At 39.6% G+C, this 26612-nt stretch overlaps 1 protein-coding gene across 1 annotated transcript in view; it reads right to left on the bottom strand.

The window, feature by feature from the left end:
* Arhgap18 (Rho GTPase activating protein 18) overlaps window positions 1-24210 on the bottom strand; it is a 178555-nt gene extending 154345 nt beyond the window's left edge. The window contains exon 1 of the mRNA XM_090338145.1: window positions 24153-24210. Coding sequence (XP_090194271.1) covers window positions 24153-24196 — 44 coding nt within the window. The 5' untranslated portion in view covers window positions 24197-24210. The remainder of the gene's footprint in view (window positions 1-24152) is intronic.
* Between the last annotated feature and the right edge of the window lie 2402 nt (window positions 24211-26612).

The following is a 26612-nucleotide window of genomic DNA, read 5'->3' as shown; positions in this document are numbered from 1 at the left end:
TAAGACTTTCAAGTTGACTGGAAAAAATATGTGGGAATTACAATCTATGGCAAACACCCTTGTGAATGTCACACCTATGCAAAAATCATTATTCCTAGATGACATTTTACTGGGTTGTTTTACAAGCAATAACACTGCTCTTTTCATAAGCATTTCACATTTTTGTCTAAAGCTGCTATCACTAGAAGAGGTAGTTATGACTTGCATTTATCACTAATCAAACAAAATAATGGCACTGACAACACTGTGTAAAAGAGATAGACAAATCAGAAAATTAACCTATGCCAAATTAAATAGACATGAAATCATGACTAGCAATCACCAATAGGTAGATACAAAGAAATTTGACAAATGTTTCTTCTTTGATTCTTTTTCTCAGAGCATTAGGGTACATAGGGTTCCATTTCCTACTTCAAAATAATGTAGAGGGTTTTTTTTTTTCTTCCCTTATAAGATCAAGGGAATAAAAGGAGGAAATGCAAGTGGAGAAAAGATAAAATGGCTATTTAGTTCATTTCACAAAAATTCATGAGTTACAATTTTCATTATTTTAAATTGTTTTATAATCACTACTAATCACTTGAAGACAGATACATCATCCCACTCCCCTATTCCTGGACTAAATAAGCTACATTTAATTTTAATTCACCTATATACACATACATATACACATGAGAGAGAGAGAGAGAGAGAGAGAGAGAGAGAGAGAGAGAGAGAGAGAGAGAGAGAGAGAGAGAGAGAAAACATGAGTAGAGGAGGGAGGGTGAGGAGAGGTGAGTAGGATGCTGTGAAATCCCCAAAACTTAGAAGAGAAAAGTAGAAGGAAAGGGGGATGCTGAACTTCAGGAACAAAATATCAACCTTCCAAAGCATCAGACCCTGAGTATACATGGTAGGTGCTGTGGTAAAATGGTTTACACACATGATCTCACTATATCCTTGCAACACCCATGAGGAATCTCACAGTTATACATATGAAGATGAGGATAAGGGCATGAGTCCCCACCACAGGAGAAAGTGGACCCTCTCTGTGGGTCCATCTCCCATGACAACCCACACATCTTCCAAGCTACTCTAGCAGCTTTAGTGTAAGAGATGATTGTCCAGACTGTAGGATGGAGACACGGTGTTAATAGGCAGGGCCTAAGAATGACCTTATGTAATCTGATAATTACTTTTGTATCTAACCTCATAAATAAAATAAAAACATATTCCATAGTAGGCAAAAGAGTATCCTTCCCCAGAATAAAAGAAAATCCAAATTCTAATTTCTGGGAACCTGTAAATGTGATGTTTTACACACAAAAAATATATAAAAGTTGTCAGCTAGCTGCCCATGAAATAGGTCAAGCTTGATACTTGACATGCTTGGATACTTGAGTATCCAAAGTATCCAAATAACTAATCACCAGAGCCCTTAGCAGTGGAAAGGGGAGGTAAAAGAAGAGGTCAGAAGGATGCAATGTGATCAGTACTAGATAAGATGGAAGGCCAGGAGATAAAGAATGTGGGCGGCTTCCCAAAGCTGGAACAGGCAAGAATTCCAGTGCTTCAAGGAAGGAATGCAGCCCTCCAGACTCATAGATTTCAGCCCCATGAGATCTGTGGGACACGTCTAATGGAGAGAAATGGAAGATAATGCATTCCCTTCTTAGCCACTACATTTGTTGTAACTTGTTTCCAGCTACAATGGAAAAAAAAAAAGCAAGGAATTATCAAGCCAATTTCTTGCAATAATCTTCATGAAGGTTATTCTGGTCTTATGAAGAAAAAGAAAAAAAGGTTGAAAGTCCTCTCTATTTTCCACCGTCTCAAAGAGTTTGAAAAACACTCACCTTTTAAAAAGTATTCTGTGGAATTCATAATGAAGCCAGCAAGGCCAAGGATGTTTCTGGCATATAAACGTTTTAATTACAAATTCAGCCTATAGCTATGAGATGACTCCACTGTTTTATGTCTATTTTTTAAAGGTATACTTACTAAACATTTATAATTTTCAGATATGCTGGAATAAAGTCACTGCTATACCTTTACTCTCCTATGCCTGTATTTAAAGAGTTTTAATGATCTCTAGTTTTCTTCCATGGTGGTATTTGTGCCTTATATTTAAATCTTATTTTTTCACAGGTTATCCATTTTATTTTCCTTTCAAAGAAATAACTTTAGAGTTCTTCACATTTAGTGTAGATGCTCTTTATTGTGCTTTTTATTTTTTATGTCATTCATTTCTGCTACCTTTATTTTCTCATCTATATCTCTAAGCAATATTTCCTTGTCATTTTGAAAATTTCTCCCACTGGATACTTACTTAACTGGGAGACTTTATTCCAACATATAACTATATATTTGAACATATCTCTCCTTCCCAGAGTTTAGGTCCTGATACTTTTGCATCTAGCTTTCTTGCTTCTGGTTTATTGTCAAAGACAATAAAACATGTAGACAATAAAATATGTAGAAAATAACTATATTTTTATTTCCAGAATAATTATCAGGGTTGTTTCATACCAAATACTTATTTTCTGTATTGTGAAGCAAAGGAGAAGTTTACAATTCTTCTCTTGTCAATTTCTAGATCGTACTAGGGCTTGAACTTGGGCCTTGTACATTTACTTGGCTTTTTAGAACTGGTGCTCTACCACTGGAGCCACATCTCCACTTTTGACTTCCTGCGGGTTAACTGGCAATATGAGTTTTTGTTTTGGTTTTTGCCAGTCCTGGGCTTGAGCTCAGGGCCTGAGCACTGTCTTTGGACTTTGTCAAGGCTAGAGCTCTACCACTTGAGCCTCAGCACCACTTCCAGCTTTTTTCTACGTATGTGGTACTGAGGAATTGAACCTGGTCTTTGTACACACTAGGCAATCACTCTACCACTAGGCCAAACTCCTGGCCCGATATGAATTTTATAACCAGGCTGACTTTGAATCCAAATCCTCAGAGCTCAACTTCCTTATTAGCTAAAATTCAGGCATATACCATCAACACTCAGCATGATAGTTATTTCATATTATAAATTAATAATGTGACCTTCGGCCTTTCACTCCAGCCTACTGTGAGCATTATTGTTTTTTTTTGATGTGGGGAGGGTCATGAGGCTTGAACTCTGGCCTGGGCACTGTCCCTGAGCTCTTCAGCTCAAGGTTACCACCCTACCCTTGAGCCATAGCCCTACTTCCAGTTTTCTAGAGATTAATTGGAGATTAGAATTTCTCAGCTTTGTGGGCTTTGTTGGCTTTGTTTTACCCCAGCTAGCTTTGAACCATGATCCTCAGATCTCAGTCTCCTAAGTAGCGAGGATTACAGACGGAAGCCACCACGCCTGACCTCTGAGCATTAGATACAGCAATTCACAGGCTGTGAGTACACTGTCCTTTTGACCCCAAACTATCTCTCAATCAGGAATTCTCAGTCTCTGTGCCCTGAGTACCCTTCCCACTCTGGTAAAATCAGAACATTAGATTTTTAAATGAATGAGAGAAACATGATAAAAAAATAAGATCAACTTCTTTAAAACACAGTTATCAAAATGTTAAAAAAAAATAAGAATATTGTAACACATGGGCTCCTTTCTTAGCACATTCAGAAACAGGATCTAATGGAAGTTCTGATAAACCTCTCTAACATCCACCGTAGCTTTTCACACTATTTCTAATTATCGTGTGATGCAAAAAATATCTGTGATCTAGTAAGGTAAAACATTTTGCTAATGCTACTGTAGTTTATTGTCTACATTCTTGAAGGAAGTGTCCAATCTCAATGCATAGTTGTGAAAAATCAACTTGTAATGTTTCCCTTTATATGTGTAGACTCTCTGAAGTCACTGTGGAGTTAATTCTCATGGACTACCTGCCAGCCTGTCTGCTGCTGGATGCCAAAAGAGGCCCCTGATGATACTGTCTCTGGTCTGCTCATTCAACTCCCATTCCTTGCACCTATTTTTTATTCTTTACAATAAAGACAAATTTATACTTGTTATAGTCTTTATAGTCCCCAAGTATTTCTTTCCAGCAATTTTACTATTTTAGTTAATGATATCATTTTCTTAAAAAAAATATGCAACAACTTGATTCTCAGAAATACAAATGGCTCACAAATACATGAACAAATGTTCAACAGCATTCACTGTAAAAGAAATGTAAACCAAGCAATATTGACATTCCATGTCACTCCAGTCAGAATGGCAATTATCCAGAAAATAAACAACAACAAATACTGATAAGAATTTGGGGGCAGCAAAGGACTTCATACATTGTTGGTAGAAATTTGGTAAAAATTTGAAGTAGTGCAAGCACTATGGCTAGTCATTAAAAAAAATAGAATGTAGACTTAACTTAGGACATTGTTATATTTACACTCTTGGGCATCTACCTGAAGGAGTATAAACCAACACACAAAGAAAATAACTGCAATTCATGTTAACTGTGGCACTGTTTTTAATAGCCAAGCTGTGAACTCACATTATATATATACATATATATATATATGTATATATATAATATATTACACAAACCCACATGTAACCTATATATGTTATGTGTATATTACATATGGCCAGATGCCTGTGGCTCATGCCTGTCATCCTAGCTACTCAATAAACTGAGATCTGAGACAGCAGTTCAAAGCCAGTCCAGACTCTTATCTCCAATTAACCACTCAAAAACCGGGAGTGGATCTGTGGCTCAAAATGGGCTAGCCTTGAGCAAAAGAGCTCAGTGACAGCTCCCAAGTCCTGAGTTCAAGCCCCATAACTGACAGAAAAAAAGAAAACAAGAATAAATCATATCTGTTATATATTATTGATACTTACCTAGCATGTTTGAGGTCCTGGGTTTGATCCTGCTAGGCAAATTCTCTAAAACTGAGCTACATTCTCAGACCAAGAAAATGTATATAGTTTCATTGATGCTACTTTATAACAAATTCAAGAACTTGTTCATCTTTGTAGTTCATATATAAATATAACTGGACCTGATTAGCAGAAGTTCCTTGCAGACACTTTTTAGCATGCAGGAGAAGAACTCATTTTTTTTTTTTTATGGCTTCTCCTACTTCTGTGCTCCTGAAGGGGGAGAGGAGCAGGCAGAATAGTTTCAGTCATCTGCAATTAATTACTCAGCCAGTTTTCTATCATGATCAGCTTTCTTTGGAACTTTAAGAATTTTTGAGTATTAATTAAAACACTGGCTTGAAATAATTTTTGGCTTTGATTAAAACTTGTGTGCTCTAAATTCAGTCACTGTCTTCAAGTATAGAAAGAACCCCAGGAACCCCACGAGGTTAAAGCTTGGAAAGGTGTTAAAGTACATCAGGCTCCCTGGGAAGAAACCAGATGAGATTTCTGAGGCTGTGTGGTTAAGGGACTTGCCTGATTTCACCTGCTAGTTAAGATATAGAGAGCATTAAAATGTGCTGCCTCCTGTATTTCAGGGCCTCCCTTGTGCTTGGGGTCCAAATAATGTATTTCAGAATAATTGTTCACCCACTCACCTCCTGAGTTAATGGAAAGAAGTAATTATTTTAAAGAAGTAATTTATGGACAGCTTTCTTCCAAACAAAGTAGGCAGGTAGAAAGGAATGTCTACTGTCATAGGAGATGATCTGGGGGAGGGGGGGAGCTGGAACAAGACATATTTTTCACCCTAAATTTTTCTGATCCTAATTTTTTTTGTATTTGTGCTAACATTAAAAACTAGAAATCAAGATAGGTTCATCATCTCCAAAATATGAGTTACATACAATTGTGGATATGATTTGAAATGAACTGTATTCAAGCCCAAGAAAGTGGTCCCTATATATTAAACAACCTACTTTATCTACCTAGTCTGTGAGGGATAATAAAATTTAGATGAAATAGCTAGCTCTCTCTTTTTCTCTAGGTGATCAATAATACCCAGATGCCACTGGGCCACTGGTACAGGGAGAGAAGGACAAAAGATGTACAGTGTGATAAAGAAATTGAATATTAAAAGCTAAAAAACAAGCTGGGCACTGGTGGCTCATGTCTGTAATCCTGGCTACTCAGGAGGCTTGAGTTTTGAGGTTCAAAACCAGCCTAGGCACTTAAGTATGTGAGATTCTTATCTCCAATTAACCACTAGAAAACTTTAAGTGGCTCTGTAGCTCAAGTGGTAGAGCGCTAGCCTTGAGCTGAAGAGCTCAGGAACAATGCCCAGACCCAGAGTTGAAGCCCCATGATTGACCAAAAAAAAGGAAAAGAAAAGAAAAAAAAAAAAGCTAAAGAACATTTCAATTCTGGTTTTCAAATGTCATGTATTTCAAGATCAAACAAATGTGGTTCAAACCTGGGCCTTAAGAATCAGAACTCTTAGCCATGCTCTGGTGCCTCATGCCTGTAATTCTAGCTACTCATGAGGGCTGAGATCTGAGATCTGAGCATCATGGCTTGAAGCCAGCCTGGGCAGAAAAGTCCCTGTGAGACTGTCATCTCTAATAAACCACTCAGAAAAGCCGGAAGTGGTGCTGTGGCTCAAGTAGTAGAGTGTTAACCTTGACTACAGAGAGGCTCAAGGACAGTGCCCAGGCCCTAAATTCAAGTCCCAGGACCAGCAAAAAAAAAAATTAAAATAAAAGAGAATCAGAATTATTTCCTCTGTTTAGCAACCATAGCTTCTGAGCTTATTAGTTGACCTCAAATAAGCCTCAGTGTTTTTACCCTAAAAATGGGACAATAATCAAAGCTTTTCCCTCAGGGAGTACATGAGACAATCAAATTGAATATCAGACATGAACCTTAGCAAATGTTAATCACAAATTGTGTAAATAGTCAAGAAATTAACAGACAAAAAATGTAAGAACAACTGACTCAGTTTTACTCCCAGTGCTTGGTCTTTAATGGTTTGTGTGATTGTCTAGAAGAATGAAGTCCTCAGAATTTTCCTCCACAGTGCTGGTTTTCTTCTCTCCTGGGAAGCTGTTTGTAAATGTACTTTTTGCTTGTTTGAAGCAACAAGGTTTAAACTAATCCTTGCCATGACTACCACTATATTTCTGCCTTTGGAGACATTCATAAAATGAAGTAGAATTATACTCACTTAGGTCTCACTAAATCATCTGATCTGAATATTTCATTCTTTGACTCCACCAGTATAATATTTTCTCTTGAGTTTCTGACTTGCTTCTGCTACCTTTTACCTCCCCTCCACCCACCATTGTCAAATGGAAGTCATTAACTAAGAAGAAAGTTTTAAAAAAATGGTTGAAGTACAAATAGATTTAACAGAGCCCTAAGTCTACAAGTTTCATGACCAAAACCAGACCTCTAGTAAATAAATGAATATTGTTTTTCCCTATACTTTTTGAAGTACTGGAGATTGTTGCCTTCCAGCAACATCCATTGTGCTTTGTGTAATGACAAAAGCCCTGTTCCTGATAACATATATTATTTTCATCCAAAAAGCATGGGGATTCATTTTATGAAGTTTATAAGAATATTCCTTGACTCTGACATCTTTTTCATATAGTCAATTTACCTTAATTTTGATGTAGCTAGGCCCAAAATCATTTGATAAAAATGTTGCCAGTAAATATGTATCTTTCATGTGCTGCCAAACAAAGAATTGACTTTCTGTATAGAGTTATCAAACTTAAGATTCCAAATTGGAGATGATGTAGAATTTTATATTGGCAAAATATAAGCTCATATGTTCCTTACATTAGCAACTGGCAGTCTGAAATCATCAATGATCCACCTTAGAAAATAAATTCTATCACAATTTGAGATAACAGTTATAGTTACATGTATTCTATAAATGTCTCCCATCTCTTTTGTTCTCATGCACCATCTAGTGGCAGCACACAGGAGACTGTTCTGCTAAATTCTCAAACCCAATCCAGGATTTAAACAGACCAAAAAACCCAAAAACCAAACAAACCCTGAACGCCAGACCAGAAACAGGCTTCTAATCTAATATCCTCATTTTTCACCTGACATTTACTGCTATCCAGAAGTGATGCACAATTACTGATAGAACTAGGATTCGATTCTAGTCTGGGATACTGAGTAATGATAATAGTTTTAACCTCAGCTTTACCTGGTATTCATCATCAGTAGTTTCAACAGCACAAATCAGATGTGTGCAATGTACATTAAATAAAATTTAACTTATTGCATGACTTATATAACTATATGCCATACTTACATCACCTCTATCCCAAGAAAAATATTTTTAAACATTTGGAACACAGTGGATTTGGAGTGAGACAATTAAGTGATGTGAGACAAGACACATACCACACTCAATGTAGTGCCATATCTGTAAAATAGAGAACCTATGGGTCATGCACAGCCCGGTGTATCTAGCTCAGGGGGTGCCAAGAGGAAATGTTTAAGGATGATATACAATGTCTCAAATAAAGGGACTCTAGTTTGGGAACACAGCTAATTAATGCCATGCCTTTTATTACTGAGTAGAATCCCTTAAGACAATGGAGTTCTCAGATGCCAATCCTCTGCTAAATCAGCACCCAGACAATCAGACACAGACTGTGGCAACTAGTGTCCTTTCTCCTAGTTGTCCTTCCGCTGCAGTGCGGGGAATGGAAGCCATGCAGGGTCCTGAGTGAGAGAGTAATATATCCCTGTAATGCTGACAGAGTGGCCCCAGGGCCCATGCTCTACTTCCAGGCCATAGGATTTCTGGTTTTCTTTTCTTTTCTTTTCTTTTTTTGCCAGTCCTGGGCTTGAGCTCAGGGCCTGAGCACTGTCTTTGGACTTTCTCAAGGCTAGAGCTCTACCACTTGAGCCTCAGCACCACTTCCAGCTTTTTTTCTATGTGTGTGGTACCAAGGAATTGAACCTGGGTCTTCAAATTGAACCTGGGTCTTCTTGCATGCTAGACACGCACTCTACCACTAGGCCAAACTCCCGGCCCAGGACTTCTGATTTTCTACTTGCCTTTCCACATCTGTCAGGTAGAGATGATAGTACCTACACTAGGTGTTTTTGTGAGGATTAACTGTACTGATACATGTACCTGCCACATGACCTATTGAACTTTTGAAATGGTAGTATAATCTAGACACACATACAAAAACAAAAAACAAAATGTCACAACAAAATGCATTTATTTGTTACATGTACAAACAATACTGTGGGAGAACTATCAATATTTAACAGAATGACTATCTGGCAAATATCATGTAACCCTTTTACTAATTACAATAAAAAATGCAAAAAAAATATTTAACAGAATGAGAGCTTTGAAAAAAGACTACCACAGTATAGGGGTTGATTACCTCAATCAGAAATAATTTGGAAAATATTTTGGGAGCTTCTATTATGTTTCTTTTTTATTTTATTTTTAACATGTTTTTATTGTAATTAATAGAAGGGTTACATTATTATTCACCATAGAGAAGGTGAGTTACTTGACAAACATTGCTGTCCTTTCTCATGTTTTTGTCTCTATTTTCCTCCCTCCAACCCCTCTCCTCATTTTTTTTTTTCAGTCATGGGGCTTGCACCTGGACACTGTTCCTGAGCTCTTTAGCTCAAGGCTACCGCCCTACTATTGATCCAAATCCTACTTCCGATTTTCTAGAGGTTAATTGGAAATAAGAGTCTCAGGTCCTTAATGGAAATGCTAAGATCATATTAAGTGAAGTAAGCCAGACTCAAAGGAACATAGGCTCAATGGTTTCCCTCATTTGTAATAATTAGTATAAACCTTGGACTCTCCTAACAGAGGATTACAATAGCTCAAAACCTAGATACATAAGGTCATATAGGATGAGGCTAAATGAAAGGATCTCTAGGATATGGAAACGAGAGCTCTATCATGTATGATTGTTGTTCTTAATATGCTATGTTATTTCTCTTCTCTTTTGTTGCCCCTTGGTTATTCTCATATTGTTACAGTATCTGACCTTGTTATCTGGTATATTGTATGTACATTTATTTGTCTATTTGAAATAGGAAAAGGAAGGGGGGAAACAAGATGGGGGAGGGGGTGCGAGAGGGAAATGGGGATAAAAACATGAGAAGGGGTATCATTGTGTGTGAAGTAATGCTCCTTCTATTTGGAGAATATAACTGTAAGCCATTTTTTAAAAAATTTAAAAAAAGAGACTCAGGTCCTTTTGTGCCTGGGCTGGCTTTGAACACTGATCCTCAGATCTCAGCATCCTGAGTAGCTAGGATTACAGGTGTGAGCTACCATCCCAGGCATGTTTCTTTTTTAATATAACGTTTCCCCCTTCAGGCTTGAGGCTTGAATCCGGGGTCTAGGCACTGTCCCTAACCTTTTATGCTTGAGGCTAGCACTCTACCAGAAGAACCACAGGACACCAACCACTTCTGCCTTTTTCTGTACATGTAGTACTTTCTGTTTATGTGGTACTGAGGGCCTCGTACATGCTAGACAAGCATTCTACCACTAAGCCACACTCCCAGCCCTAAATATAATCTTGAAAGGTCTTTTTATTATGAGTATTTCTGTATTCGTTTAAACAATAATGAATTTATTGTACACAATAATTAGTTTAAAGGATTAAGTTTAGTTGGCTTTTGGTTTTGGTTTTGGTTTTAGAGGTAGCAGGGTTTGAACATAGGGCATTATGCTCAGTAGACTCACACTCCACTTGCAGCTATGCCTCTAATCCCCTAACTCTCTCTATGCCCTGCACTGCACACATCCTTGTATGTATGATGGCACTGACTCCCTACCAGGATTCCGGGAGGGGAAGAGGGGAGAGTAACCATACCCACACTGAAAAGATGAGAAATGGAAACCAGAGGAATCTGGTCAGGTGGGGATTCAAAGCCAGAAATAAGGACCAAGCATGGAGCTCACCAGCACGGCGCTTGTCCTGAATGTCTTCCATACACAGGCCCTAGCCCATCTGAACAGAAATACAGAAATAAGTAAAACAGAAACAGAAATAAAACGGTTAAAAAGGACGTTTCTATCCCGCTGCTCATGGCTCCTACCTAAAATAGTAGCTACTCAGGAAGCTGAGATCGGAGGATCAGAGTTGAAAGTGAGCCAAGACAGGAAAGGCCCTAAGACTTATCTTCATTTAACTAGCAAAAAAAAAAAAAAAAAAAGTCAGAAGTGGAACTGTGACTCAAAGTGTTACAGTGTGCTAGCCTTGAACACTGAAGTTCCAGGACCAAGTCCAGGCTCCTACTTCAAGCCCCTGGATTGGCAAAGAAGAAAGAAAAAGAAAAAGGGCAAGTTTGTTTCTAATCCCTATGGCTAAATGGATTTTTGTTTTTTTTAACCAATGATTGAAACAGTTTCACTTCGAAGTAAAACAATCTCAGTCTCTGCAAGCAAATTGTTCAACTTCTCTAAATCTGTTTTCCTCAGGTAGAAAATGAGAATAAGTGGATCGGATTGTCCAATATGCTTCACATATCAAGTGCTTTACAATCAAGTGTTTTTACTCTATCCATCTGAAAGGAAAGTCTAAAACTTTACAAATGCCTCCTAAGGATTCGCTTTAATGTTTGGTCTGGATTGTGTATAAGGAAGATATTATGAACTAGGTAAGTAATAACAAAAGAGTTTTCACACTTCTGGAAGCCGAGGAGTCCACTCAACATCAAGGCCGACTTGGTACTAGATCAAACCCATTACTCCTTGCTGTCTCTGCTGCTAGGTCTTCCTAGCTCCCTGAGATCTTTATAAAGGACACGGATCACAATTGTGAGAGTTCTGTCCTCATGACCTCCAGACCTCCCCAAATACTTCTTATAAACATGATATGGAGATTCTGCTTCCAACCTCTTCTTACCCTGATATGGAGATTATGCTGTCAAGTTATAAATCACTCATTCAGGCCAAAGCAGAAATTTTATTTGTGTGTGTAGGGTGGGAAGGGGGGTGGGTCATGGGACTTGATCTCTGGGCCTGGGCAATGTCCCAGAGCTCTTCAGCTAAAGGCTACCACCCTACCCCTTGAGTCACAGCGCCACTTCTGGTTTTCTGATAGTTAATTGGAGATAAGAGTCTCATGGACTTCAGTGCCCTGGCTGGCTTTGAACCACAATCCTCAGATCTTAGCCTCCTGAGTAGCTAGGATTACAATAGTGAGCCTGGCTTGCAGGGATTTTCTGCTAGATGCTCTAATTTAAAGTTTCAAAATTTATGGCATCGGGGCCAGGAGTTTGGCCTAGTGGTTAAAGTGCTTGCCTAGCATGCATGAAGACCCGAGTTCAATTCCTCTGTACCACATACGTAGAAAAAAGCCGGAAGTCGGGCCTGGAGTTTGGCCTAGTGGTTAAAGTGCTTGCCTAGCATGCATGAAGACCCGGGTTTGATTCCACGGTACCACATAAATAGAAAAAGCCGGAAGTGGTGCTGAGGCTCAAGTGGTAGAGCTCTAGCTTTGAGAAAGTCCAAGGACAGTGCTCAGGCCCTGAGCTCAAGCCCAGGACTGGCCAAAAAAAAACAAAAAAGTTTATGGCATCTTAGCCCAGCAATGGTGGCTCATGCCTGTTTGAATCCAGCAAGGTTTGAATCCAGGTATGGAGAAAACGTCTACAAGAAATTGATTTCCAATGCTGGAAGTGGTGGCCTGACTCAAATAGGAGAGTGCCAGCCTTGGGTACAAAGCCAAGCCCCATCTCAAGGCCCTAATGAGAGAGAGAGAGAGAGAGAGAGAGAGAGAGAGAGAGAGAGAGAGAGAGAGAGAGAGAGAGAGAGAGAAACTGGCCTCTGTATCAGGGTAAGTTTTTGATAGTATGAATTCCGACCTCAAAAGACATAGGGCATAGGGTATTTATTCTATGTAAATAATATATCAAAATTTGCAATATATTAGTGCCATCTCTAAATATGTCATATCATACAATTAACTTGATGAATGCTACATATTCTTCATTTATTTTATAATGCTACTTTTTCACTTATTTTATAATATCTAGGATTAAAATACCACTTAAATGTTCATTTATCAGTTCCAGTTTCTTGTAAAGACTATAAAATGCACTACGTCATAACTTAAGTAAAACCATAATAAGCATCTACATGTATTTTTATCTTTGTTTTTCTCAAGTTAGCCAAACATTTAAAAGAGATATGAAGTTGGTATAATCTTACATTCTTCAGCATTTGATTAACACTAAACAAAAATATAGAAAGGGGATTTTTGCTCTTAGAGCACTGACATGACAGACAGTATTAGACTCAATCTAAGCTCCATAACTAGCACTGAACAGAAAAATGTTCAATGTGCCAGCAAGGAGTGATTTTTAGAGAATGAGCTCCTGATAAATTAGCCCGCTATTGTAGAATCTACAGTAAGTGTGAAAGGAAAGACCACTGTATCTCTGACCACTCTTCTTTAGCTATCTTCCACCTGACTGCACTTTTGTTATAGATCTCCTACTCTCTGGTGCTCATGAATCTATTTTTTTGACAAAAAAATTATGCACTTATTTATGACATGTTTCAAAATATGTATCCACTGTAGGACAGCTAGATTGAGCTAATTAACATGCATCACCTCATTTGCTTATCCTCTGTTGGTGAGAGACTTAAATCTACTATTAACAATTTAAAAATACAATTAAGTACCAATGTTGAACAAAAGATACCTTTTAACTTATTTTCCTAATGGAAACTCTGTATGCTTTGATCATCACCCTCCTTCCCAACCTTAGACCTCAGGTATCCATCCTTTCTGCTCTCCATTTTAATGTGTTTTAACTTTTTAAAATTCCATGTATATACTATTTCACACAGCCAATATTACAGTTTCTGGGTTATTTTACTTCACATAATGTTCTTTACATTTATCCATATTGTTGTAAATGACAGAACTGTCTTTAGAACTGAATGGAAATTACATTGCCTATATATATATATATGTATATGTATGTAGGTATGTGTCTGCATCAACTTGTGATACATGAGAATTTCACTTTGACCATCCATATACATTGAATGTACTTTGATCTAATTCATCTCCTGTCAGGCTCTCATTCCCCAACCCTTTCCCAAACTCATCTCAACCGGCTTTACTGTGCTATTTTCACACATGTACATAAACTTTTTTTCACCACATTGACCTTCTCCTTTCACCCTTCCATTCCCACTGCTACCTACACCTCAGACAGGACCTGTCTTCCTGTCATTGATTATTTGTAAGTGTAAATTAATTCTTCAAAGGTGTTCTGCATAGTATTTCACATCCACATATGCTGTACCCTCGCTCTACCACAGTCTTAGAATGTATTTCCCCATGATAGATACTTAGGTTGATTCTACATCTTAGTGATTGTGATGAGTACCACAGCAAACATAGGAATTCAGACACCTTTCTGACCGATTTCTTTTTCCTTGGATATATTCCCATTGGTGGGATTACTGGACCATTTGGCAGTTCTATTTCTTCATATTTTAAGGCACTTCCATACTGTCTTCCATAGGGTCTCTAGTAATTTACATCTCCACCCTGCTATGTTTACATATTGTCTTTCTCTTTCTCATCAAAATTGAACCTTCATGAAATGGAAAAAAATGAATCTATCTCTAGATAAATTGGTATCTAGAACTGTGTCTGTATTGACTAGAATACTGGTCCCTCATATGTAACAGTTACTCAGAACACATTTATCAAGTAATGAAGAAGATCATGTGAATGGCTTTATCTCATGAGTTCGTTTTACTCCTCACCCTTTCTAGTTATTATCCTTTCCACTTCCTGTCCACCATGACCAATCTCCCTGAGCCTTTTCCTATTTCTGCCATGCCCAGAATTATTTCTTTATTGAGATTTATGTCTCTTAAACATTGTCATGTTTCAACCAAGAGATTTATATAATCTTCACTTCTGCAATAAATCCAAAAGAAAACCTGAACACCTTGAAGTAGAGAAAGAGAAAGAATGAGGAGAAAGAAGAAGAAGGGGCAGTGCCCCTTTCCACAACTCACTTAAATCCCCCATCACTCTGGGATTTCCCAAACTTATTTTTCTGGCAAGAGCAACATAAACACTATATGCACAAGTACTAGACTGACTGTGGAAGTTTTCCATACTATATAATCCTCTCTGGTTTGAGGTAGGCTTTATTGTGCCGTATCTGTGAAGAGTCCAGTGGGAAGCAGGAGGCTGGTACATTCTACCGCAGCTCAGTCTCTAAGACCAGAACCTCCACCTCATGTCTTTAGAGTTTGTGAGCATACACTTCACAACACAGAATCTCATCCTTCCAATAACACCTGAGTAGACAAAAGTACCAGACTTGCCGGTGTCTCACAGAACCCTCCTAGACCTGGATATGAGCTGCTTATTCTTAGCCTGGTTACTGCATGATATTGTTTAAAATAAGACTTCACAAATCTCATATTATCCAAGCAAAACTCACATCGCCACAGATGAATATGAGATCCTTATGAGAGAAAATGGTTGCTCATGCACAGGCTCATAAATTGTGATTCAAGAAGGCTGAGGTGGGAGACAGGAGCTTAGCCAAGTGGCAGAGTACTTGCCCAACAGGCATGAAAAGCTGGGTTTGAATCCTGGGTACCACATAAATAGAAAAAGCTGGAAGTGGTGCTACGCCTCAAGTGGTAGAGTTCTAGCCTTGAGAAAGCCCAAATGCTCAGGCCCTGAGTTCAAGAAGATGAAGAGGAAGAGGCGGAGGAGGAGGAGGAGGAGGAGGAGGAGGAAGAGGAAGGTGAAAATGACTGAGGTAATGGGAGGAGTAACTGGGAGAGTGTAAGGGAAGAAAGGACATTGTTCAAAGAGAATTGCCCTCTTTACCCGACTTATATAAATGTAACCCCTTTGTATATCACTCATCTTTATAATATCAATTAAAAAAAATTTAAACTCAGGGCCGGGAGTTTGGCCTAGTGGTAGAATGCTTGCCTAGTATGCACGAAGACCTGGGTTCAATTCCTTGGTACCAAATACATAGAAAAAAGCTGGAAGTGGTGCTGAGGCTCAAGTGGTAGAGTTCTAGTCTTGAGAAAGTCCAAAGACAGTGCTCAGGCCCTGAGCTCAAGCCCAGGACTGGGAAAATAAATAAATCAATAAAAACTAAAGCAGACTGAAGTAGGGCTAGGAATTTTAAATCTTGTTCAGTACTGCCATTTTTGCTCAGCAACCTCTTAGCCATGCATTCCATTCCATCAGAGCATATTTGGGGATTTCAGAGACTTCAACCACACATCTCTAATAACAGAAAGAACAATGGTAGCACTTCATTTGCGCTCAGATCTTGAAGTAAGAGAACTCATCCATACATTTGTACATCAGGCATCATCCAAAAACTCTACGGGAAGCTGGATGCCTGTGCCTTAATTTTAGCTACTCAGGAGGCTGAGATCTGAGAATCACAGTTTGATGCCAACCTGAGCAGTGAAGTCTGTAAGACCCTTATCTGTAATTAACCACTGAAAAGTGGGAGAAGAGCTGTGGCTCCATTGGTAGGGAGCCTTGAGTGAAAAAGGTAAAGGACAGCGCTCAGGCCCCTTCAAGCCCCAGTAACAGTGCATATGCACGCACACACACGCACACACACGCACACATTCTACAAAAAAACTAAGATGCATTTTAAAAAGCTCATAAATGCATGACCAACCTCATAATTTATAGACTTCAATGTAAATAAAACCGAATACTTTAGAAAAACACAGGCAACTCATGCCTGTAATCCTTGCTACTCAGGAGACTACACTAAGTTGTGAAGATTGTAGTTTGAAGCCAGGCAGGGCAGGAAAATTCATAAGACTCTTCTCTCCAACTAATTTATAAAAATTAGGAAGTGTATGACCAGGAACATAGCCTAGTGGTAGAGTGCTCACCTCACATACACAAAGTCCTGGGTTCGATTCCTCAGTACCACATACTCAGAAAAAGCTGAAAGGGGCATGGTGGCTCAAGTGGCAGAGTGTGAACCTTGAGCAAAAAGTGTCCAAGGACAGTGCCCAGTGCCTGAGTTCAAACTCCTGGACTGGCAAAAAAAAAAAAAAAAAAAAAAAAAGGAGGTGGAGCTATGGCTCAACTGGTAGAGTGCTAGCAAAAGTTCTCAGGGAGAGCTTTGAGGTCCTGAGTTCAAGTTTCAGGACTGGCACCAAAAACAAAAGTACTAAGGATTTCAAAAGGCAACTATAAAGCATAAAGATGGCCACAGGGTGAAGCAGAACAATGGCAAAGTATATTTTGGGAATCTTACCTTCAACCACATTCCTACCAGCAATGCAAAAATCAACAATAACAACAACAACAACAAAAAACAACTACGACAAAAACCCATCACCCACTACATTGGGATACGTCTCTGAATCATGAGGGAAACTAGAACTTTACAGCTGAGCAATGAAATTCAGCAGACAAAAGGGATGAGATAATCCTCATCTATTGTTCTAGGTAAATAAAATACAGAGATGCTGCATTTTTAAGGAGTATGCCTACAACAACAACAGTACCAGGAACCATGAATTTGCATTAGGATCTCCTGGGTGCAGTGGTTTTCTAAATCCTCAGGAAGTAAGCTGAAGTGATACATGCCTGCTTCTGGTGGTTTCCTTGAGCACAAGAAGATAGGAGGTCAGGGCCAGCCTAAGCAATCCACAAAGATCCCAGGTCCCATCTCAAAGGAAAAGGAAAAATCCTTAGGAAAAAAAGGGATAAGAATAATCCTCTTGGTATAGATTTGGAGGAGTCATAAGCAAGAGCTATCCATGGAAAAGGATAACAGGCCTTCACTTCTACTTTACTCTAAATACCTTCTAATCTTAAATGAAATTTGCAAAAGGAAAAAGGTGTGAAAATCATACCAAGAATACCAAGGAGGAATTAATCCAAATACACTTAAAAATGGTTCTTCCTTACTATAGAATGTTATTCTTGTTTAGCCATTTGTCAAATGTGTCTTCTAACATTTTACATTAACATACGAGTGTAAAAATATAGAATTATATAGTTTAAGGAGTTGATGGGCCCAGTGACTAATGCCTACAATCCTGGCTACTTTGGAGACTCATAAAAAGGACAATGGGGAGCAGGGGTTGGAATTGTGGCCTAGTCATAGAGTAGTTGACTAGCATGCATGAAGCCCTGGGTTTGATTCCAGGGTATGACATACACACAAAAGCTGGAAATGGTGCTGTAGCTCAAGTGGTAGAGTGCTAGCCTTGAGAAAACTCAAGGACAACACCCAAGTCCTGAGTTCAAGCCCCAGGACTGGCAAAAAAAAAAAAAAAAAAAAAAAAGGCTCCAGACTAACCATGGGGAAAAAAAGTGATCCCCTCCCCCACCATCTCAATGAGAGAAGCCTGGAATGACAGTATATGCTACAAGAGGAAGACCACTATCCAGGCAAGTGAGAACTAATGCACAAAAAGGGCTGAAGCAAGAACAAGCACATGAGCCAGGCTTCCTCTTTTTGTAAGACCTAAACCAATCAAAGTGTGAGCAGGCTATGATTAAAATTCCTCCCCTTCAAAAACATAAGGATAAGACTTTTTTGTTTGTTTGTTTTCTGTTTTTTTGTTTTGTTTTGTTTTGTTTTTTGGCTAGAGCAGATGCTAGTTCTCCAAACAAGAGTTTATGAAGAGCAACAGAGCTTTTGATGTTTAAAACCATTATAGGTGCCTTTAATCTTGGCTACTCAAGAGGCTGAGACCTGAGGATTGTGGTTCAAAGCTAATCTAGACAGGAAAGTCCTCTGAGACTCTTATCTCTAATTAATCATCAGAAAACTGAAAGTGGAGCTGTGGCTCAAAGTAGTAAAGCACTAGCCTTGAGCAAAAGAGCTCAAAGACAATAGTCAGTACCAGGCTACTCAACCTTTTGGTTGCAGTGTAGCTTGAAAAAAAGAAAAGTAAAGCATTCATGGTCAAAATCTAAGATCAGAGTGTGAAGAGGTCAGACAGACCATGGCCCAACAAGGTGTTTTCCCAAGAGAAACTTGGCTAACCCAGCTCAGCCACCCTTCCGTTAGTCATGCATTACTCCATGCTTGAAGAATACCATTTAGCAAGTTCAAAGTCAGTGCCTCCCAAGCAGTAGACTCTAAATTCTTCCATTTTGTGTAAATGTTCCAGTACTAGGGCTTGAACTCAAGGCCTGGGGATTCTATCATTTGAGCCACAGCTCATCTTCTGGTTTTTTGGTGGTTTATTGCAGATGTATCTCATGAACTTTCTTGCCTGGGCTGGTTTCAAAATCACAATCATCAAGCCAGGTGCCAGTGGCTTATGCCTGTAATCATAGCTACTCAAGAGGCTGAAATCTGAGGATCCTGGTTCAAAGCTTGCCCTGAGCAGGAAAATGCATGAGACTTTCATCTCCAATACCCCCCCCCCCCACCCAAAAAGCCAGAAATGACACTATGGCTTAAGTGGTAGAGTTCTAGCATTGAGCAAAAGAAGCTCAGGGATAGCACTCTGGCCCAGAGTTTAAGCCCCAGGACTGGAAAACAAAAGACAAAACAAACAAACAAACACACAATCCTCAGGTCTCAGCATCTTAAGTCACACTGGATGTGAGCCACCAGTACTTGGCCTTTCAAATACTTTTAACACCAGCTAAACTGTAATGATCTAGAGCAGCAACTATTTGTTTCCCAACACAGAGGAAGCAGTTGTTTTTCACAGAACACTGGAGGGCATATTTATTTTCTCCTAAACTTTGGGCCTCTTCATTGAGGCAGATTTCCTATGGGCTTCAGCTTTTAGGCTCTTGTACATTACTGATGCTTTTTCCTTGGCACTCTTCACGAAATGGCTGCAATTCTACAACAAATGGCCCTCTTCCTACCTGTGGATTGTGAACGGCCTGCTGCAGTCCATGGGCTGGCCCTATGTGCTTGCTTTGATGGGAAAGCTCCTTGAGAACTTTCTAGAGTGCTTGTGCTTCAGTGAGCAGTATTTTGGAGGCATGCCTGGCATCAGCTGGTCTGCCCTATTGATATGATGTCTCCTAGGGGTTGAGGTGGAAAATCAAAGATTCACACAAGCCTCTAATTAATGGTGCCAAAAATGCAGAGGAATATGAGCAAATTATTCAGGCCTTCACCAGGCCTGCTGCCTTCCTAGGCTGTATAATTTCAGCTGTACTCTCTGGCTTATGCCTACCTGAAGCTAGTCCTTCTCCTGGCTCACCTCTTATCTAACAACTCTGAGTAGACTGAGGCTGAGGTTGACCAGTTCTCTATCTGGTCTGATGTTGGAGGAATGCTAGGTGGAACTCAGAAGAATGCACTGGAGCTTGGTCTTCAGCCTGCCCTTGGGAGTCAGGTGCCAGGATGGGTATTGCCATTCTCTAAATGATAAGTCAGTCCATTTCTGATGACTATCCTGAATTTACTGATGGACCTTCTAATATAATTAGCTTGGCCATGACTACAGATGTGGATTGCCAAGGACAGATCCAAAAGGGCAGTGAGTCCTTGGCTCCTGCCACTGGATTATGGATGGACCTGGGAAGATTCAAGCTACCATGGGCCAGTATTTCCTGCCTTTAATCCAGGACAACCTATGGTGAATATGAGTTTTCTATAATAGGACAAGAGTTCAAGCCCCACAACCAACAAAGAAGGCAGAGGAGGTGAAGAAGGAATAGGAGGAGGAGGCGGAGAAATTACTTTGGTCAGGTATACAGGCCTTTATTGATTGCTCTGATAAAATGCTGATCCTTTTCAAACTAGCCAATAAGAGATTGAAAACCTAAATTCTGAGCAATCAGAAGTAAAAGAGCAGTAACACATCAGAGATTAAACCTAGGCAGACTGCTAGCCCAGCAAAGTTGCATGCTTGTTTTCTTATTCCTAACAGGCATTTCTGCACTTCTGCAAAAGTAAACTTTGCCTTGCTGAATTCCTTTTGAGGTGGTGTCCTTATTCCTATGTGACTCTCTTGAATATCTCCAGACATTTTCAACAATGGCATCCACTTATACTCTGTTCCTAAACTATTTCCGCAAAACAATGCCTCAAACAGTACCAATAATGTCACAAAACAATGCCAGGCTTTTTCTCAAATGTATGTATCTGCTCTCAAATCACATTCCTTGCAATAAAAATTTATAACTCCTGTAACTCTGTGGCTGGGCTGGAAGCTAACTCCGCCCTTGAAGATAACAGCACATCCCTTGCAATCTTGGAGTGTGTATATATCAATCCTAGAACTAATAGGCTATTTCTGGCACCTTGCCTAGATTCCTGTGAATGTTTAAGTATTTCTATGTAGATACAATTATTCTTTCATTCTAAAACCAAAGCTAGAATTATCTAAGTAATGGAAAATCCCTTTATTAAATCAAAACCCATCAGTGACTAGGACTAAAACCTTGTACACACTCTCCAAATGTAATTAATTAGCTCACTTTAGATTAATGGAGAAAATTCGAATGGGAGAAAAAGTTCTATATGTTATTACTAAACATAAAAATACTTTTATTATAGGTTCATCTAGTGAAAGTACTTGAAGTAGATTCTGACCCCAGTTTTGATAATGAACAACCTGAGCTAAACCTTATTCTAATCCTAAACATGAATTGAGCCTCTCTCAGTAACAACCACAAAAGTAGTAGACATAAAACAGCAGCAAGTTCTGACTTAAGGAGAAGAAAAATGTGTTTTTAAATGTTTCAGGATTATTAAAAGGAGAATGGAATTCATTATACTTCAGACATTCACTTCCCAGGAAAACTGACTCTAGGAGAGTTTAGAAAATCTCAGTCATTTTCTCAGACACTGGCAGTGAGTAGTGAGACCAAGACATATTCTTGCCAGATGATGAGATGGCCTCTGACCATTCTCAGCCCCTGGGAAACAGAATGACTTCTTCTGGAATAGTTGTACTCTTGATTGTGTCCTAATTAAACACAGATTGGGAAGGAGATTGAGAGACTGACCTGCTTGTATTTTTTCAGTATTGAAATATGGAAATACCTTTTCCCCTGTTTATTTTTTTCCACATGATGAAGACATTGCTAAGTGATGGAGGATTGCAGTAGTTAACAAAATACATCTTATGTCTAAATAGCATAGAAATGGTAATCTACAAGATTTACAAGCCTTTCAGAAAGCAAGGTACAGAAAGAACTCAAAAGGAGCTGAGTCAAGGGATTGGGAGCAGTTGTTTCCAGTAAGATTCTGGGTCTCAAGGAGCTTCTGAAAAGGGTGCTTTATATGTTAATTCCATGACAGAGTGCTTGCGGGAGGGACAAGAGGAACGAATTGTTCCTCAATGAGAACAGGTAAAGGTCAGGGGTCAGGCTAATATCAGCCCCAGGTAGCTTTTGTCTGCCTCCAGGTGGCCTCAGAACTCATAAGTGGAATGCACCTGGGTATTTACATAAAAAAGTGGGGGGTGGGGAAGAAGGAATGGCGTTTTCTAAGCTTGCAGACTAATAATTACAACTTCAAAGAACTTTCTCCCTTTCATAGGACAAACCCAGTGGACTGAAGACCCCACAAAATAAACTAGGTTGTTTTACCTCACTCTTTTTCCCTAGAGGCAATATGTTCAAGTTGGTGGCCTTTGTTCTTTTTCAGTAGCTTGGTAAGAATCTGTGCACCAGTTGAAATGATTATCTGTATTGGTTCTTTTCAGAGCTGAGACACGCCCCCCCCCCCCCCCAGCCTTGTCTCCTTGGCTTAATTTTATGAGTATGGCCAGAGTTCACACCTTGATAAGATCTGCTATGGAAAAAAGCAAGTGCATCCTGGAAACATAGATTTTAAGCCTACCATACATTTTGCCCCTAATGATAATATCACACAAGAATGAATTATAAACATGAAATGATGTTTCTTAAAAGGCAATCAACTGGCCAGAACATCTAGCTTTTCCCCAAATATTTACAACTCAGTATCACATATACCTCTCTTTTCCTTCCTGTTTCATTGCATGATTTGTATTGAAGTTTTGATAAGAAAAGAAATCCTTAGATATCAGAGAAATATTACTATTTGAACTGAGTCATTGAAAAGTTAATTTTAAAGCAATACTTAAAGAGCTCCAAGATCAATCTAGGCAGAGAGTATGTTCTGTCACATTGATTACAATTCTTAAGGTTAAGTCATATTTGTAAGTCTACTATTACCTATTTACTTTAAAAATTTGCTTCCTGTGCTGTTGAGAGGATGGGGAAGAATGATAAAAGAGATATTGCTCAAGATCCTCTGAACTCATAAACTGATACATTGAATTTTAACCCCTTCCTGCAACTACTTAGGATAGTAAAAATATAATTAAAATAATATAAAAAAATAAAATCTGCTTCCTTCTTCTAAATCTCCATCCAAGTGGAGAGCAATTGAAAGTATGGCTATTATTAAATAACATTTGATGGCTTTTCTTTAGCAGATCTTAGTTAAATGTATTGATACTCAAATGACATTGCCTTAAGTTTTAAAGTTATCTGTCTCATTTCATTTCTTTTCCTTTATAGGAAAAGCTATCTAAAGATTTCATTCCATAATTTCCAGCAAACATAAAAACACAAAACTACATCTTCCAAGTGTGTGTGTGTGTGTGTGTGTGTGTGTGTGTGTGTGTGTGTGTGTGTGTTTTAACCTTTGATTAGATACCTCTGCAGGACTCCCATACTCCACAAAGAACCAGTGCAAATTTCTAATTTGTCTAAGTTTTCAGTAAGGTCCTATTATTTATCTCAAAAAATAACCTGTGTACACATAAGAAAAAAACCCACAATAACCAGATAATTGTAGTCTGAACATTTTCTCCAGCCAGTTTAAGTTCAATGTTAATTAAGGTTAAGGTTGAATCTTAACTGTTGTCTTTTGGGGGGCTGTAAGTGAAATGGTAAATTATCCAGAAAATTATTCCATCACTTTAGCTACCTTGCAAGAAGTTCTGTTCTCTAGATATGGCAGTGTTCTTAAAATAACAACAACGACAACAGCAACAATAAGAATAATGAGATACCCTTAACCTCATCTTACAAATACAATAGATTCTAGGCAAAATTCTACCAAACTGATCAATTTTCGAGTCCAGAAAAACAGAGCTTGGACAGAATGCTCATGCTTTAACCATGTTGGATCACACAAAATTTCCTTCTCCCTTCTCCCGTCTTCTCCCCACTGTACGTTAACAAACTAATAATACAAGAATAAAATCAGCAGTTGCAGGGCTATAGCATTCGCAGCCGACCCATGCCTTGCAAACACCGGAGCAACGTAGCCAGCCAGATGCCTCCCTTACCTGCGGTGGAGGCAGTGCACCAGCTTGGTAACAACCACAACCATCTCTTCCAGGTGAAGAGCCCAGACGCCAGGCTCACAAAAGTGAAGACAGGTAATCCAGCTGGGCAGAAATCTTCCTCACTTTCCTGCCTCCTCCCTCCTCCTCCTGCTGCTGCTACTGGTCCTCCTCCTCCTGCTCCTCCTCCTCCCCCTCCTCCTCTTCCCACCCCCCCAAAAAAAATTCGCCCTCACAGTGCCTGCGCGCTCACCGCTGCCACCCTGATCCTGTCATTTCTGCTCATTCATGCAGAAGCTGCTTTAAGTGCAAGGCTGAGACGTGGGCAAGAGTGGACCCACCCTGGCTATGAGCCCTCAGATCAGCTTCAGCTGCGGGTGCCCTGCACCCCCTGCGATCGCTGCAGCTGGAGACCCGCAAGCCCCGCAGGTAACTGCGCAGAGATGAGCTTTCCAGGAACCGGTGTCAGCGGAAGCCGGAGCCCCCCACTGCGGCCAGAATCTACAGCTGGCAGTGCAAAGCTGGCTTGGTGCTCAGAAAGCGGCCCCAGCCACTGAGCATGCTCATCTCCTGGACGTTCAGCTGTTGGCTTTTCCAGATGGAAGAGAGGGATAATGGAGAATGGACACATGGCTGGGCACTTAGCACACGTTTACAGAGATGCTTTAAGAAGCCATCGACAGCTTTTAGTCTTTGCACAGTTCAATTGCCTCTAGGCCCCTCAAGTTTGGAGTCTAGCCTGGGAAAGGATTTAATGTTACCTCACTGTGACCCAAGGATCACGTATGGAATTACCTCTATCTGAAAGCTGAGGCAATTTGCCACCAGTGAATTGATCTCTACACAGTGGAATCTGCTGCCTAGAAAACTTTCTGATGAGGAGTATTTTATGAAATAATCTGGTAAATTTTGGGGTGGGGGGGAATGGAAATGTGACTCTACCTTAATATATATATACTGAAGTTTTCCACAAGATGCAGGATTTCAACAGAGAATGTCAGACTAGCTCTTAATGGTGAACATGAAGCTTTTCTCAAGGCTGGATAATGAGTTCCACGGTTTGTATGATGAGGAACTGTGGGTTTGGTAAGGGAGCTATGCATGTCACTTCACTGGAAAGACAAGGTTCTGTGCGTGTGTGTGTGTGTGTGTGTGTGTGTTCTGTGTTGTGTATCCTTCCATCAATCTGTTGGTCTGTAGGTCTGTGCCAGTACAGGGGCTTGAACTCAAGGCCAGCCTGCTTGCTGACCCTTAGCTTTTTCACTCAAGGCTGGCACTCTACCACTTAAGCAACACTTCCTCTTCTGGCCCTTTTTTGGGTGGTTAATTGGAAATAATAGTATCCGAGACTTTCCTGCCTGGGCTGGCTCTGAACCCTGCTCCTCAGAATTCAGCCTCCTGAGTAGCTAGGAGTACACACATGACGATTGGTTCACAGCTAAGAAAAGGTTCTTGAACTTCATACAGGTTCAAGTTCTGATGTTGACTTTCTCGGCTTTCTATTTTGGGCAGATCAAGCATTTTAATACACTATAAGTTTTTGTCATAAGCAAATTCATGGTTTGCATTTTAATGTTTTTATGGCAGTCTATTTTTTTTCTTTTTCTTTCTTTTCCTTTTTTCCTTTTTGGCCACTCCTGGGGCTTAAACTCAGGGTCTGGCACTGTCTCTGAGCTGCTTTTTGCTCAAGGTTAGTATGTGAGCCACAGCACCATTTCTGGTTCTTTCTGTGTATGTGGGACTGAGAAATTGAACCCAGGCCTTCATGCATGCTAGGTAAGCCCTCTACCACTAGGCAACATTCCCAGCCTCCATTTCCTTTTCATTTTCAGCTCCTTTAATGTGTTATTCAACAAGTTAAGCCAAATCCTGAGCCTACTCTCTCTCCTACTTTTGAAACCAACAACATAGACACTGTACGGTTTGCCTATTATAAAATTATTTTATTTTGTAAAATTTCCTGCTGGTCATCTCTGCCAAATCTATGAAGGACAAACCAAACAGGATTTCTTACAGCCAAAAGGAAGCCCAAAAGACTGTAAAAGTTTATAAGAAAAACACAAGTGAGCTCCCTCCTTCCCCCAGATCTTAAGGCCTTCCATCATTGAAGACTTAGGCGCAACAGTCTTGAACTCCCATTTCCTGAATGGGGAGCAGGAACTATTTCTAGAACAAATCTTTACAAAAACTTTCACCTTGTGAGGGCTCTCCTTTTTATAAGACACCTGAAATACTTTTCATAAGTGGGTCTCAAGGACTTGGAGTTTGGGGTAGAATCTGGAAAGCTGAGAGAAGCTCTAAAGCCCTTTCTTTTTTTTCCAGTCCTGGGCTTGAGCTCAGGGCCTGAGCACTGTCCTTGGACTTTCTCAAGGCTAGAGCTCTACCGCTTGAGCCTCAGTACCACTTCCAGCTTTTTTCTATGCATGTGGTACCGAGGAATCGAACCCGGGTCTTTGTGCATGC

The sequence above is a fragment of the Megascapheus bottae genome, chromosome 8 (assembly GCF_031878675.1).
Source record: "Megascapheus bottae isolate mThoBot1 chromosome 8, mThoBot2.hap1, whole genome shotgun sequence".
Taxonomy (NCBI): domain Eukaryota; kingdom Metazoa; phylum Chordata; class Mammalia; order Rodentia; family Geomyidae; genus Megascapheus; species Megascapheus bottae.
This window is presented reverse-complemented; position numbering and strand designations above follow the sequence as displayed.